The sequence below is a fragment of the Dama dama genome, chromosome X (assembly GCF_033118175.1).
Source record: "Dama dama isolate Ldn47 chromosome X, ASM3311817v1, whole genome shotgun sequence".
In the NCBI taxonomy this organism is placed as follows: Eukaryota; Metazoa; Chordata; class Mammalia; order Artiodactyla; family Cervidae; genus Dama; species Dama dama.
The window spans coordinates 129,210,099-129,226,257 of record NC_083714.1 but is presented as its reverse complement, the minus strand read 5'-3'; the positions used below and the strand labels follow the sequence as shown (position 1 = coordinate 129,226,257).

Below are 16,159 nucleotides of genomic sequence, written 5' to 3'. Positions count from 1 at the left end.
GTTTGTTTTCATTTTGTTTTGGTTTTTAGAGTCCACATTTATTGTTATCCTGTGGTATTCATCTTTCTCTATCTTATTTCACTTAGCATAGTACCCTCTAGATCCATCCATGTTGTCACAAATGGCAAAATTCAGTTTTTAACGACTGAGTAATAGTCCTGTGTGTGTGTGTGTGTCTTCTTTATCCATTCATCTATTGATGGGTCCTTAGATTGCTTCTGTATCATGACTATTATAAATAATGCGTCAGTGAGCATTTGAGTCATGTATCTTTTTGAGTTAGGGTTTTTTTTCCCCTGTTAAATACCAGATGCTAAATTGCTAGATGGTATGACAGTTGTATTTTCAATTTTTTTGAGAAACCACAATACTGTTTTCCAGTAGTAGTAGTTATAATAATGTATAATCCCACCAACAGTGCACAAGGGTTCCCTTCACACCACATCCTAGTTATTTGTTGTCTTTTTAATAGCCATTCTGACAGGTGTGAAGTGGTATCTCACTGTGGTTTTGATTTTCATTGCCCTGAGGATTAGTGACGTTGAGCATCTTTTCATGTGCCTATTGGCCGTCTGTTTGTCTTCTTTGGAGAAATGTCTGTTCATGTTCCCTGCCCAGTTTTAAAATCAGGGTTTTTCTTTTTCTTTTTTTTTGGTGTTGAGTTGTATGAGCTTTCTGTATATTGAATATTAACTCCTTATCAGATATATTATTTGCAGATATCTTCTCCCATTCAAGTGGGCTGCCTTTTCTTTTGTGAATAGTTTCTTTGTCTGTTCAAAAGCTTTTTAATTTGATGTGACCCTGTTTGTTTAATTTTGCTTGTTTCCCTTGCCTGAGAAGATACAGCCAAAAAAATATTGCTAAGACCAATGTCAAAGATGGTACTTCTTAGTTTTTTCCTAGGAATTCTATTATTCAAGTCTTATATTTATAGTCTTTAATCCATTTTGAATTTATTTTTGTGTATGGTAAGAGAAATCAATATGAATTTCTTATATAACATACTTACAGAAAAGTTCACAAGAACCTAACTGAACAGCTTGATGAATTTTCCCAAAGTAAACACATACCAGTGTAGTCAGTCCTGAGCACAAGAAACAATATATTACTGTATCCTCAGAAGCCCCTCCTATCTCCTTCTAGAGATTATCCTCCATGCCCCAACAGAAGATTACTATCATGACTTACAACATCATAGACGAGGTTTTCTTATATTTCAATGCTGCATAAATTATGTCTGGCTACTTTCATTCAGTCTGTTTGTGAAATGGGTCCATGTGGTCGTACTTCATTTCTGCCTACTATGAATATCTCACACTGTATGCCTACCTACCAATGGATTCTTTCCACTCTGGGTGGTTATCAATATTAGGCATTCTTGTGCATATCTTCTGTTGAAAAATTATATGTATTTCTGTTGGGTATATACTTAGGAGCAGATTGGCTTGGTCATAGTGGGCATATATGTTCAGTGTTAGTAGATGTTACCAATTATCTAACATGGTTCTACTAAGTTAGAGCTGCTACTAGCAGCGTTTGAGTGCCTGACATTATTTGGTGTTTTCCTCTCTTCTTCATTTCATGTTGTGGCATAATGTTATGGTTTTAGTTTGTGTTTCTTTTTTTTTTAATTTGTGTTTCTTTGACGACTAATACAGTTGAGCACCTGTTGTCATGCTTATTGGCCATTTGAATATCTCCTTTTGTAAGAGGTCAGTTAAAGTCTTTTTCTATTTTACTGTTGAGTTGTCTTTTTCTTACTGATTTGCAGGCATTCCTTGTATATTCTAAATGAGTTCTTTGGTAATATATGTTGCAAATGTTTTTTATTTGGAGTGCTTTCTTCTAAAGGATAATTTACCTACCATGCATATCACAGTCAGTGTATCAAAACACAGAATATTTCAATTGCCTAGAGAGTTCCCTTGTATTCTCCCCAGTCCATACTCTCCCTCTCACAAAAGGAGCCACTCATCTGATTTTTATAACCATATGTTAGTTTTGCCTGTTATAGAATTTTACATAAGTGATCTCCTCTAGTATGTTTTTTGTGTTCACCTTCTTTCACTTAGCATATTTTTGAGATTCATACGTCTTGTTGCCTGTATCAGTATTGTCTTTTTCATTGCTGAGTAGTATTCCATGGTATATGCTACCAGTTTGATATTCATTCTCCTGTTTATGGACCTCAGATTGTTTCCAATTTATGATTATTATGAATAAAGATGCTATGAACATTCTTATACAGGGCTTTTTATGGATGTAGCATTTACCTTTTAAAAGTTCATTTAAGTATTTTTTTCTTTAATCATACTAAATTTTCAGTTTGTTAATTGTTCTCTAGGAAGTCCACATATATGAAGGCATGGGTTCGTGGAAAAGATTTGTTTCCTAGAAAAAATTTTTAGAAAAAAATATTCACATTAGGATTTCATTAATTAGCTTCCCTAGTATTTTAAGTGATTCGTTTAAGGTATACTTGTGAATACCAGTTACTCTACTCATTTGGAATTTTATTCATATGGATTTTTCCTGCTTCCTTATAGTTGTATGAACATATGTAATTGACTTTATTGTAGTTATTTGCAGTTGCACTAGTAAAGACCTTGTCTTTTGGAAGATGATTATTTAGTCAAATATATCAGCCTCCCAACCTAACACCCTGAGTTTGGAGCATTTTAAATACTCCTTGAGGATGGGGACAAGTGAACATTCTAAAAACAGATAAGTAGTTTACAACTGTTAGAAAATACAATGGTAGAAAAAATAATCCTGTTCTAAATGTTACATTGGAGGTATGTGTGATAAGAATGGGGCAATCTTAGGTAAAAAACCACTCCTGAACTCATCCCGTCCAATGCTCATGATGTTACTTTCTATAAATACTCTTGAAATATGAGAGCTTTGATCGTGTTGCCAAAATAATGTGAGATCCTATAAATTTTCTAATTATAAATGACAGTATTTTAATTTCATTCCACTGTGCCTCTGTCCTGTCTCGTCGTTGTCGCCCTCCCCCACACCCCCACTCCAGCCCAAGAAAAATGGTGTGACTGGATCACTACAAGTCACAGGGTTGAATTAAAGCACACATCATTTCCATGACTGCTCTTCCCCCACATAACTGGTGCCAAGTGCAAGTAGGCTGCTCCTTCTTTTATTCTGTACCGGACCAAATGGTTAAAGTTATCTGTCAAAAGCTAGTCTAGTAGAAGTTCTTTTTCTCAACTGGGACATAAAGTCTGTTTCTTTAAGATAGTTCGGGAAAGCTCTGCATAGAAGAGATAAGGAATTTGGAATTGAGTTTTGTATCTCTTGGTTGCTCAAAGACTACTGTGATTACTTACTGTGTAGTGTGCAGTTTAATATTGATTATACAGTGTATATGCATGTATGGAAACTGTGATCATAAAGAGTTTGCTTTAATGTCATTTCTGACAATAATGTTTAATTTTGGAGGGACAGTAATTACAAATGGAGTTCTATGTAGCAGTTCTATTTTGCACATTTTTAAATTCAAAATCTACCTCTAGGTGGCAGCACTAGATACTTTTTCCCTGTTTCACTCCAGGCTTAATGATTTATGGCATAAGTAGTAAAACTTTTAAGTTTCCTGAAACTTTGAAATAAGCTGTTTATTGCCAGTTTTATGCATATTTGGAAAAAGTAACTTCCATGTTGAATAAGTTTGGGGTTTAAACGTGAATTTTAACCTTAAAAAAGGATTCCAGCAGTAATGATCCATATTTTTAACATGACTACTTAATAAATATGTTTTCTTAAAAAGATTTAGCACTCTGTGATTTGCCTGTTGAACTTAAAATTGTCCTTCCAAGAAAATCACTTCTTTGTGATATTTTTATATCCAAGTAACTTCTACAAGGGTTGTTATATACCTAATATTTTAAGGTTATTACAATGTCTTCTCCCTATTTTATATTTAAAAAATATGCCATTTTGACTTATGGCTAAAAGTGCTGAGATGAAGTCCCTTTTCTTGGAAAAAATCAGCTTGTGAATAAATCTGAAGTAGTTAGCTGGGCCGGTTGGTTTTGTGATTGCCCTGGGCAGATAAGGGTGGTTTGTGGCAATGGACATTTAAAGAAGACGTTTCATAAGGCCTGGCAAGTTTTATAACTCTCAGTCACTTGTTGGGCTTTTGGCCATAAGTAGCAGGACAATCCATGTCCAGTTGTGGTGTGTTCAGCGGGCAAGCTGCCTCAGGTATGCTCAGTGGATATGGCTGGTAGGGAGGCCTGTAAAGAGCTTTCGTTGCTTCCTGGTTGCAGCCCAACCAGTTTTGTCGCAACTGTGTTTTGCAACTGTGTTGCACACAGTTTTGTGTGCAAACCCAGCTTTGTTCCTTGATATTTAGGTTGTGAAAGAAGCTTATCTTTTAGAAAACCCTTGCTTATTTTTTTCCCATACTCTTTGAAGAGTATTGGCCTGGGAAATTGATGGAATAATCATACCATCAGAGAAAAACTGGAGCTGCTTTCTCATAATCCCGAATAAAGCAAGACATGTGAATACAGTTGGATTCACAACTAGAGGTTCAGGAATTTGCAGCAGTTACCCTTCACTGCAGAGAAGAAATGGCACCATTCACAGGCGTGGGCATGGTTTCTCTCACTCTGTTCCTCTGTCTGTCCTTGTCTTTAAATGAGAGGATATATATTCCCCCACACTTCACTAACTTGCTGTTTCTCTTAAGCTGTAGGTAACTTGTAAAATAAAAATGTATAGTGAGCCTTGGGGTCACATGGCTAGTGAGCCATGTGATCTATGTTACAGTAATTTATATCACTAACCAAGAACAGGCTTTCAATTTGTTTTGAATGTGTAGTCTTTGTTTTTATTATACACTATCATGTTGGGAAATACTCACTTTAATTACTACAAAGAGCAGCTATTAACTTGGCTGCAACATGAACGTGCATTTCATGTATTTTTCCAAATGTATAATTTTGAATGAATATTAAATGATGGATAAATAATGTTCACCCACTATTTTATTTTTTCATTCATGTGGCATTTTGAGTGCTTTTTACATGATCGGCATCATTGAAAACGATTTGTCCTCTAATGTCTGATTTAAACTTTAAAAGTGCATAGTAGCACCATTTTGCAGGTGAGAAAACCAGTACTCAAGAATCTTTTCACTTTTTCTTTTTGAATCACAAAGCTATGCTTTTCTTTCCAACTCTGTCCGCCAGCCAACTCCCCAGTGGGTTTTTTTTCCCCTTTTCATTCTTTTTTCAGCACCTTTCCACTGCCAGAGTCAACCCTAAGTCTTTTATGATTATGAGATGTCACTTGACAGTTGACCAACTAGGATTTAGAATCTTGTCACTGAATTCTGAATATATCTGTTAGATTATCTAACTATGCAAGCTGTTGATAGAGATAAAACAATTTTTAGATATTTTTAGTATTTGAACTTTTATGTTCAGTAACTTTTACATTACTTATTTACCTTTATACTAAAATAAATATGATAGCTTTATTTATATTTCTAACCAAAAAATATCTACAATTCTTAGGGATTGCTAAGGAATGCTTTCAAGAAAATAAGATATAGAGTGGAATAATTATCTTTAAGTATAAATTCATATAGTAGATTTTGACATACATGCTTTAGTCAAGGGTAAGTTAAATTGGTTGGCCTTAAAAATCTTTCCTTTTCTCAAATAGCTTGGGGAAACAAGATAGTGTAAACTATGCATCAATTGATTTCTTGTGTTGTTTTGATTGAAATATAGAAGGTATATTTGGCTTCAGGATTGTCAAGGGACATTTTGGCCTATAGAATTTGTAGATCATTGTTTTTGCACGTATTTTAAACTTCTGAATTCAGAACAGTAAAACCATGTTGCGTTTTGACAGATGCTGCTACTGAATTTTAACCACTGAATTAGATAGCAACCTCCATGCTGTTAGCTACTGAGCCAAGATGGAATTGACCACCACATTGAAATCAGGGTTAGCAGTTGTGTCTGCACTTGAAGGAGTTGTAATAACAGTGAACTTCTTTTCCTTAATTGGAATTTTATTCTCTGTTTTCAGTTTTAATGGTAATACTTAGATTTTGGAGATTTTAATAGTGCATTTTTTGGGAGATTTTCATTGTAATGTTAAGAAAATAGTAAAAACCATCCTATAGAAGTAGTAGTTTCCAAATGCAAATGTGCAGTAGCATGTTTCTGCATTGTTTTGATGCAGTTTGTTTTGTTTATGATTTCCTTTAAAAAAAAAGAAGTCATTTGTCTTGGTGATATGAGCCTCTATCTTGAGTTCAAATGGTTGTGTATGTATTTCATGAATTTGAAACAACTCTTGTGATTTCTTTATAGTATTTTTAGGAGAAGGGAATTCCAATAATTGTACCTTTCTGAATTTATTTTTTCTTTGACATTAATAGGACTTGACCCCACCCAATTTAGAGTTCATCATTATCATAAAGACGAAGAGAATGATGCTTTACTTGGTGGTCCAGCACACCTCACGGATGAAGAGAAATACAAGGACTGTGAAAGGTTCAAATGCCCATGCCCTACATGTGGAACTGAGAATATTTATGATAGTGTCTTCGATGGTTCGGTTAGTTGTTTTTGTTTCTTTTGTGAGTGAACTAGTACAAAGTCCTCTTTCTCTCCACTGTATGTGTAAAAAGGAAAAAGAAAACATGTTTTTATGTGTTTAAAGAATTTTGGCATCATATGAATTCTGCCTTCACAACTTAACGTTATTTCTGCTTAAAACCTCTTAATAGAGTATTCTTGAATATTTGTTTTTGGCTTCCTAGAATGCTTGGCCTTGGTTTTTTTAATGGAATCTCCTAGAAATTCTAAATTATCTTAAAGTATTTTTATGATAATTCCTTAATTAGTAACCTGTATTTCTCCACTCCCAGCCCAATTTATTAAGACTTAGAGCAATATTTTCCTTTATCTTAAATCAAGTTAATGGGAACTAAGTGTTTTTGGAAAGTTTTTGTTTATCTTTACACATCCCACTTGCCTCCTTTTTGACAAAGTTACTCTGATGGTCTTTTCTGCTGTCTTTGCATATCAGGCATTAAAAAAGTCACAACAAGACATTTCTCTCAAGAAGTACTGCCAAAAAATGTATCATTGACCTTGGATCAGAACTTGAAACTTGGCCAATCTACTTGATTCCACTGCAGTGTTATACATGTACTAGCCATTGGCAAATGAGTAGGCAGCAGAACCATGTAAAACCTTGAAACTGAAAGAAAATACATCCTTTATCTAAATTAAAAGTAATTATTTTAAGTTAATTTGGACAAACAGCAGATGTTTTGCATTTTTTTGAATCAAAACAAAGCAGTCTTTGGAAGCAAGTGCAAGGAAGAGGCAGACACAGATCAGCAATACTTGCTAAATCCTTGAGTTTTGCTTCATTACAGCTGTAAATAAGATAGTTAATTGCATGGAGGCTTGACGACTTGCAGATGGGCTAACTGTGGAAGAGCCGATGTCAAGCTCTAAAATCTCTTCCACCTGGAATTGCTTAGTGTGGCGGGGTAGGGTTATATACCAGATTGGAGCAGGAAACCAAGATGTTTTAAGTATCAAGAAGGAAAACAAATGCTCCAGAAACCCCAACAGTTTTCCTGTATGTTACATTTGCTTTGTCTTTGTTTAAAACAAAACAAAACATTTTCTCCAACTACTAATTCATTCTTTCAAATTTGTTCTCCTCCTCTCTCTCCCCTCCCCCAAATACATTTGTAGGGGATGGGGTTACAGAAATTTTAGATTTGCTAAGCTAACAATGTGATCATTTTGTAGTATAACACTTAATTTTTAGGCTTTATTCTTAAAAATCAAGTTGGCAGTACTAAGCAAACTATTGTCATTAATATTCTTGCATTGTCTTCAAGTTTGGAATGAATAAACACAAATTTAAAATTTTGCTCAGTATCTCTAAGAAGGATGTTTATTTCCAGTAACTTGACTTCACTGGTATTTTCAGAGGGGAGACTACTTTATCCATGGAGTCTGCCATGTATTGAATGTAAAAAAAGTGATTTCAGGGTTTTCCCTTCAGTTTTCTTCTCCATTATCATGGTGACAAGAGTGGAAGGTATGTGTGAGTGAGGGGATCTTTGAGTGGAAAGTGGTTGAGAAAATAAGGTTAAAAAACTCACCAATAAAATGAGTTAGGAATATTGTATAGCAGGACAGCATGTAAGTTTTTAAGCACAGAAACCTTTCCTAACCTTTTGTTTGTCTGTCTGTCTTAACTTCTGTAGGGAACTGATATGGAGCCCAGCTTGTATCGTTGCAGTAACATCAATTGTAAGGCTTCGCCTCTGACCTTTATGGTACAGCTGAGCAACAAATTGATCATGGACATCAGACGTTGCATTAAAAAATACTATGAAGTAAGTATCCACTGTGAGTTTCTTACATATGCAGTTTACTTAGATTTGATACTTGTTTTAAAATGGTTTTTTGTATTGTTTTTTTTTTTTGAAACTGAAATTTTGAAAAGATGAAGGAAAATGATTTGATTTTTCTATTGGGGATTTTCATCTCATTTTATTTTTAGAAATGAAGCTTTTGCTTTTAAGGAAAAATGAGAATATAATCAGGAAGAAGTTTAGTTTCTTGCTAGGTAAATAAAATGAAGTTAAATGGTCACTCAGATCTTTGGGCACAGGAGGGAAAGTCAGTATTAACCTTTCTTTGGCAACTGGACCTGTAGCATCATGTATGGTGATTTTTAATAAACTGCCAACTAGCTAACACTTTGTGTTTATGTGGTAATCTAAACCATTTCATAGCTTAATTTTCCAAGGAAATCAGAATAAACATCTTTCAAATTTAAATGCAGTTTGTCTGTCATTTTAAAAGAGAATGTCTAATTTTTATTAACATATAGTAAAAATTCCAAAAGAGTGAGTGAGCTGTCTGCATTATAAAGAAGCCTTCTTTTAAAGTTTTGGTTTTGTTTTTAACACATTTCATATGAATGCGTTTTTTCTCTTAAAAAGTTAAAATTTAAAAAAAAACCCCACATTTCCTATTTGATTTTTCTTAGTGTTTCATTATGTCACTTGTCATCTAAAACAAATTTTCTTTTACTTTGAATGCTCACTGTAACTTATGTAAAGAGGCTACACTGGCAAGGCATTTCCAAAAAATGCTCAGGTTCTTTTAGGTAAGACTCTTAACTTTGATCAGTATGATTTTTTAATTTCTACTATATGTTACTTAACATACAACATAGCATTTTCTTCTTTAAAATCTAACTCATTAAATGAAAATCAAGTATTAGATCATTGGGATGAAGAGTGAAAACACAGAGTTCTAGTATTGTGATTTTTGGAGTAGAATAATTTATATATTTGTCGAGGAAAAAAGCCCAAGTAGGATTGTCTGAAGATATTTTTAAAATAGTAATTATGGCTACATTTTGGGAAGTCTGAAATCTTTTAGTGAATAATCCTGTGCTGCACTTAATGAATATTTGGATGGGAATAAAGGTTATCTGTAGGTTCACATTCCGCAGTAGATGAAATGTTCAGTACGTGAAATGTTAGGCCTTTATTTAGCATAAAGAGCCCAAATCAAAACTATTCAGCTCTTTTACAGACCTCAGTGGGCAGAGCATGATTCTTGACTCTTGGGAAGAATTCTGAGTTTTCTCTCTGTGTTTAGTCTATCAGATTCTTCACCATGAAAATGTTAATACTAGGAGAAGCTCATCTATTTCCTCCTCTAAGAACGGACAATCTGTTTTGACTAAGTTAGGAATAGGCAGAAAAATGATCTTCTGAATAGTTAGAAATAACCCTAACTGAAAGATTGATTTCTAATTGTGTGTGTGTTGTGGGGGTAGTGGTTATATAAGTATTGTTCAAGCTAAATAATCTAGCTTTAGGCATCCAGACATTTAACCCAAGGTTTCTATAGCATTTAATTGTCTTGTCTATCTCACTTAACAGTTAGAGTTTTCCTGTTTTAACTGCCTGCTTGATTGACTTTCCTAAGGAATTTCTAATCACTTCTTGGCCTCTTGGCTAAGATCAAGTGTAAGGAATTTCTAATTAAAATACCCAAATGTCATTCCTATGACTGTCCTCAAAATTAGGAACCTATTTCTCTTTTTATTGACATTAGGCATATGTGATTGTCTGGGAGAGAAAGAAGTCCATTATTCGTTCTTTTCCTGACCCCATGATGAACAAATGTTTCAAATATTCTCAAAATCAGAGCTTTTATATGTTATACTTTATCGTTATACTTTTTCAGTAGAGTGTTCTCTTTCTTCCTGACCCCAGACTTAAATGAACTTTGCCAGTAGAGGGATATGGTGTTTCTTTTGTTAAGGTGTCTCTGAATGATACTGGTTACAGTTAGTTCAGTGTGATACATGGTAGTGGTGGTAGTCCTGCTGGAGGTCAATAGACCAAGTGTACTGGAGATAGGTGTTGGTAATAAGTACTAAGATTAAGTGTCTGTTCTCTGAAGCTAATGACCAAAAAGTTTCCTCCTATTTTGCAAGTTAGAAAATACTCCCCATTGGACATAAAATTATATCCAGTGAGAGCCTCCATGTTTTTTTCATCTTAGTTTTAGAATCACTGCAGGTGAAGAACAACATGCATTGAGAAAGGAGTCATCTCCATAAAGAAGGAGATTTAGTAAGACAGTGGAGGAGTAAGGTACTTGACCAGACACTATAACCTGCCAAGGAACATAGTTCTAGATCACTGAGAAATCTGGTTGTCAAGAACAAAGGGGCCAAAGTTTAGGGTAACAGTATACTACTTAATCACTCTTCAAAAAATATGCCACATATTCTGTTATTTTCTGTTATGGATAAATAGTGCTGTATGAATAAATGTGGTGGAACAAACATTAAAAGTTTTATATATCTGAGAATCAGTCTACATCATATAATATTTTAATGTTGGCTCCTTTAATAAGAGGGGAAATGCTTTTTTCTCTCACCATATAGCAATGATTATGTCCTTCAGATTCTTGTTTCCTAGAATATTTAAACTTCCGTTTACATAAAAATACAAGAAGCACCAAGCAAGGATATGTTAAGTAATTTATGAATTTCTTTAATAGGAAAATACCTCTAATGCTTTATCTCAAGATTTGATGAAGCACTGGAAGACTTTGAGGCAGCACAGAAAGCTCTAATTCAAAGTGGATTTCGTGCCCTGGTCCTAATTGGTTCCTCTGTACAAAGTTAAAATTGAATGATATTTTTTGAAAAATCATAAAAAGCCAGTTTAAAGACTATATCTCTAAGCTTTTACGGATGTTTTTGAAAGACTCGATTTTACAGTGAAAAATTGATATGTGTTCCCCCTCCCCTTAAATTCTGCTTTAGAAGAGCAAATAGACACACACACACACACACACACACACACAACACACACACACACACAAGGGGAGAGAAACACTAGCTAATCTAAATTGGGAAATGAAGAGGGCTTTTTTTAAGCATGAAAATTTCATCATCTTGTCAGCTGGCAGAATGCCTGCTGTGTGGATTCACAAAGGCTAAGAATTACACTTTCATGAAATTTTCCTCACTAACTGCCCTGGTTAATTTGAAAGATAACCCACTGTTCTAATTCATTCCTCAATTGGGCGGTGCAGGTTTTATCTTTGATCTGACAAAGCATTTGTGTTAATCGTTTTGGCCCTCCACTAGACACTCTTGGGATTGTGCTTTTACAATAAATGTGTCTGTGATAGCTCTTTAGTCTATTATACTTACAATAGATCCATAGAACTGGTAATTAATTCTCCACTGCTTTGGAAATGGGAAGAATAGGTGTAGCTCTGTCAAGTGCTGCTGGGAAGTTTGTTTAGCTGGTTCATTTTTGAAGTGTTCCCCTCAGCCATCCATGAAGCAGCCACAGAAGAGCCTGAGATTGAGATGCTGCCCACCCTGAAGACTTGCTGATAAATGGGAAATCTGACCCCTCTTGGTACCTGGGAGGGGGTAGTGGGTCATTTACTTTCATCTCAAGTACTATTAGTTATAATGTACATTAAACCCTCATTTTAATACTTAAAGAGCCTTTAGTTGCTAAAGGTGGATAGTCAGCTAAAATATGCTCCTCAATTCTCGTTGATGGCTTATGCAGGTTTTAGAGTGTTCCAGTTGGATGAAATGTATTCCTCACCAGTCTTGTAGTGTTGCCAGCCACTTGTAAAGGAGCATTACTTAGGGCATTTCACTATGGTTTTTAAACAGCAGTATTGCTGGCCCTCAATCAAGAAAAATTAAGTGACTAGCTAGTCAGTGCTATGCATATGATAACATTCATCAGTTGCTAGGACCAGAAATCAGTGGTTGAATTCCTTAGGAATTTGCTGTTGGTTTTACAGTCTCAGAGTTTTTGTGACATAAGCTTTCTGAGGACAGGATCTGTACTTTTCTCTGATGTCTCGTCTGTGATCTCTGTTCCAGCCCTTTGCTCCTGGTAGCATATGCATTTTAATATTTAGCAATATACTTCCTTGGTTTTTCTTTAAATTTCTTTTTTTGCACTGTTGTCATATTGGCAGACGGTTTATTAGTGGTTCACAAGATTCTCAGGCTCGCACAAGACTCCATAGTATTTTGATATGAAAACATTGGCCCTTTGTTACCTGTCTTCTCTATTTTATGTCACTTATTACTGTTGATTTCAATATATGCCTGTCTCCAAGGTTATAGCCTTAATTTGTTGTCTCCCCAAAGCAAATATCAGGCAAAGAGGCATTGACCAGAAATATTTTTATCATGATACAAAATCACATTGTGTAGAAACATACTTTTATTGTCCTGATACGAGTCTCACTCTTAACTACACAAGGTGGCAGAGAGTGGCTGCCTCACCATTCTTCCTCTCATATTCTTGCTCTCTCCCTGTATTTTTCCCATTTCCTTCTTAGTGTATTATTTGTGGTATAAGTCACATTTAAAAAATCTCTTTTGGACGCACTTTTATGAGGAATTCCAAAAATAACATCCAGTGTCACTTGCCTCATGAGGTGGACTTTCTTATGCTGATGTGTGTGAGCATCTAGTAGAGAAAGGAGCATTTGACCAGGGATGCTGAGCCTCAGTGTGATGGCAGGGAAGTGGGATGTTTTGTGTATGAAGAATCCATGGTAATTTTGTTAATTAATAAAATTAATTTATAAATAAAAATTTTGTTAATTTATCATGTTTGCCAAAAAAACGGGGAATTTTGTAATGGATATGTATTCCTCGAAAACAAAACTAGTAACAGCCACCAAAAAAATGTTGTTAAACCAGAAGTTGAATTGGAGCTACCTTTTATTAAAAGTGTGGGAAGGAGGGTAAAATATTGGTTGAAGTATTTGCTCCACCAAAATACACATCCACTTGGGATCATACATAGGCAACAGAAGTCATGGTGTCCAACAGTGCTTGAAGGAGAACCATTTCTTTAGGAATATACAGAGCTCAATTAGTAAATAAATGTGATAATAAGAGATGAAGCAGCCTCCCACCACATCACCACCCTCACTCTACCCCCACCTGTGTAATTTATTAGCAGGGCCACTCTTATTTCCATTGTCTTTTGCTTTGCAAGTGTAGCAATACATCATGACAGCTATATTGTGCAGGTGAATCTGAAGGTTTTAGAGCCATGCAATGATGTTCAGTAACTTCTGTTCTGCTGCAAACATTTGGTGTTCAATAACCCTCAAAATTTCTCATTTCTTACCTGTGGTGATATGGGCTGATAGTTTTTAGGCTGTAGGTTGCAATATGCAGTAGTCTCACAGGTAAGTTCAAATAGTTTAAACTATAAGCACCAGTGGAATTATTGTTTATTTTCTTGCCTCTGCATTTATATTGAGAACACTTAAAAGGAACAAATTGAGTTTCTTTTTTGTAAAACCTCTTAACAGCATAATTATAAGTGGTACAAAAGGCATGCAAAGAGGCAATAGATATCCATCCCACCCATTCAGCATCCCAAGCAGTGCAATCCATGCTGCCCAGTGGTACTTAAAAAAGGATTGTTCCTTTAGGAAGCCAGAGAACTCATCTTAAATCTTATTAAGACAAAATAAAAGAATTAGTATTTCTTTTTGCTCCACATCGTTTAATGGGGAAGCTTAGCATAAATGAACACCATGGACACCAATTGCATTTTTTAAATGCAGTATTCTAATACTGAAGCCCATTGGTGGAGGTTTGGTGTGTTTTTATTAGTGAATGGCTGTTTTTTCTTAAGTATGAATATTAAGCAAGCTGGTCTTGAATCAGGTACAATATTTTGCTGTGACAGCATGGTCTGTTCTCACAGGAAAATTAAGAACCGTGGGATTTGGTAATGGTTGGAAGTAGAATCTCATTATAAGTAAATTTATTACTGTACAAATCGAAGGGAATAACAGGTTAAATCTAGTGCTCTAAAACGTGCCAGCTACATGTTCTAAGCAAACAGAGTAACATGGTATGACTATTAGTTGTTATAAAGGAATTGCAGTAAGCAACTTGGATCAGGTACAGCCTTATATGCCACCTGACTTTTAACCTTCATAGAGTAACCAATGTTTCTTTGTACTCTGAATATTTACCACAACACCTTGTTATCCTTTATTTTGTTTAATCTTAACCTATGGCATGGACCCTATTTGGGGAGGTATAGAACTAGAGCATTATCTTGAGAAACTAGCAGGGGATCCACACCAAATTCTCAGGTGCCCTGACCACAGGGAAAGCAGACCTCAGATCTTTCTGCAGCATCTGAGCTCCTGCCTGTAGCTCTCCATGTCTTTCCCCCACATAGGCATATTTTCCCTCCAGAGCCTTCTGTCAGAGGTGGGGGCAGTCATAGCCAAGGCCCTTGCCAGTTCTTTGCTCACGTACAGAAAGCTCAGCACTGGCTTATATCAGTCTCCAGAGCAGCTCCTCCTAGTCTTGTGATAGACTGTGAGGTTTTGTACTCAAACACTTGGTCAGCTGCTGCTGCTGCTAACGTGCCTCAGTCATGTCCAACTCTGTGCGACCCCATAGACGGCAGCCCACCAGGCTCCGCCGTCCCTGGGATTCTCCAGGCAAGAACACTGGAGTGGGTTGCCATTTCCTTCTCCAATTCATGAAAGTGAAAGTGAAATCGCTCAGTCATGTCCGACTGTTCGCGACCCCGTGGGCTGCAGCCCACAAGGCTCCTCCATCCGTGGGATTTTCCAGGCAAAAGTACTTGAGTGGGGTGCCATTGCCTTCTCCGACACTTGGTCAGAGTTCCTGTCTAATCGCCTAGCACTTCAGGACCTTCTCCAAACCAGGGTTTCGTAGCCTGTGAGACAACGATAGTAATAGTACCTGGCCTGTCAGGTCCTAAGAAGGACTACAGAGGATGATGCATTTCAAGTGCTTAGTGCTTAGAGAGTGATTGCTGTTAACGCTCCTTATTCTCTTCTGAGGTAACAGTTCCTCCGCGTGCTCAGCCCTGCACGCCCAAGATTCAGCCCTGGGCTGGGGCCTCGCTGCCAGGTTTGAGGCTTGTCTGGAAGCTTCCATTGTCTCGCTGCTCTGCCCTCCAGTCAGAACTACATGACACCGCATGGTGCTGTCTTTTCCCCTGGCCATCCCTGCATTTTGCCAGCACGGGGATTTCCTTTTTGGTGTTGGTGAATGTGGTCTGAAAGTCAACCTGAGGAAGGGACAATGATAAGGGAAGCTTGAGGAAGTGGCTAAAAGCAAGGAATGGACACTAGGCTCTAAGTCCTCCAGGGCCCAGCACCCAGGATTGTGCCTAACCTGGTCGGTGCTCAGTAAAAAGTTGTTGAATTCTGAGAGGCTGGTGCTATCAAGTGACTTCCTGGGTCACAGCAGCACCAGGACCGCAATCATCCTTGGAGACTCTTGCCCAGAATCCTGCTCCTCACACACGCTAAGACAGCCGTTGATGAATAGCTAGTTGCATGCCATCCTCATTGCCGTCCCTCATGGTAGAACACTGCCAGGGTCCTGGGCGTGAGCCTTCCAAGCCCGGCCAGGCCACAGAGTCAGCGGGGACATGAGTCCGGAACGCCAGTGACAGCCACCCAGCCAAGCACGAGCGCAGCCACTGAAGGGACGCCTGCGGCTTCGGCGGCTTTTGAAATGGTTGGTCTCATCTGAAGGGAAA

At 36.7% G+C, this 16,159-nt stretch overlaps 1 protein-coding gene and 1 pseudogene across 3 annotated transcripts in view; both read left to right on the top strand.

Moving 5' to 3' along the window:
- POLA1 (DNA polymerase alpha 1, catalytic subunit) overlaps window positions 1-16,159 on the top strand; it is a 285,949-nt gene that overhangs the window by 134,921 nt on the left and 134,869 nt on the right. For all 3 annotated transcript variants that reach the window (XM_061135837.1, XM_061135836.1, XM_061135838.1), the window contains 2 exons: window positions 6,425-6,603; window positions 8,282-8,413. In XM_061135837.1, the coding sequence (XP_060991820.1) occupies window positions 6,425-6,603; window positions 8,282-8,413 (311 nt within the window). The remainder of the gene's footprint in view (window positions 1-6,424; window positions 6,604-8,281; window positions 8,414-16,159) is intronic.
- Window positions 10,035-10,213, top strand: LOC133053369 (U2 spliceosomal RNA; annotated as a pseudogene).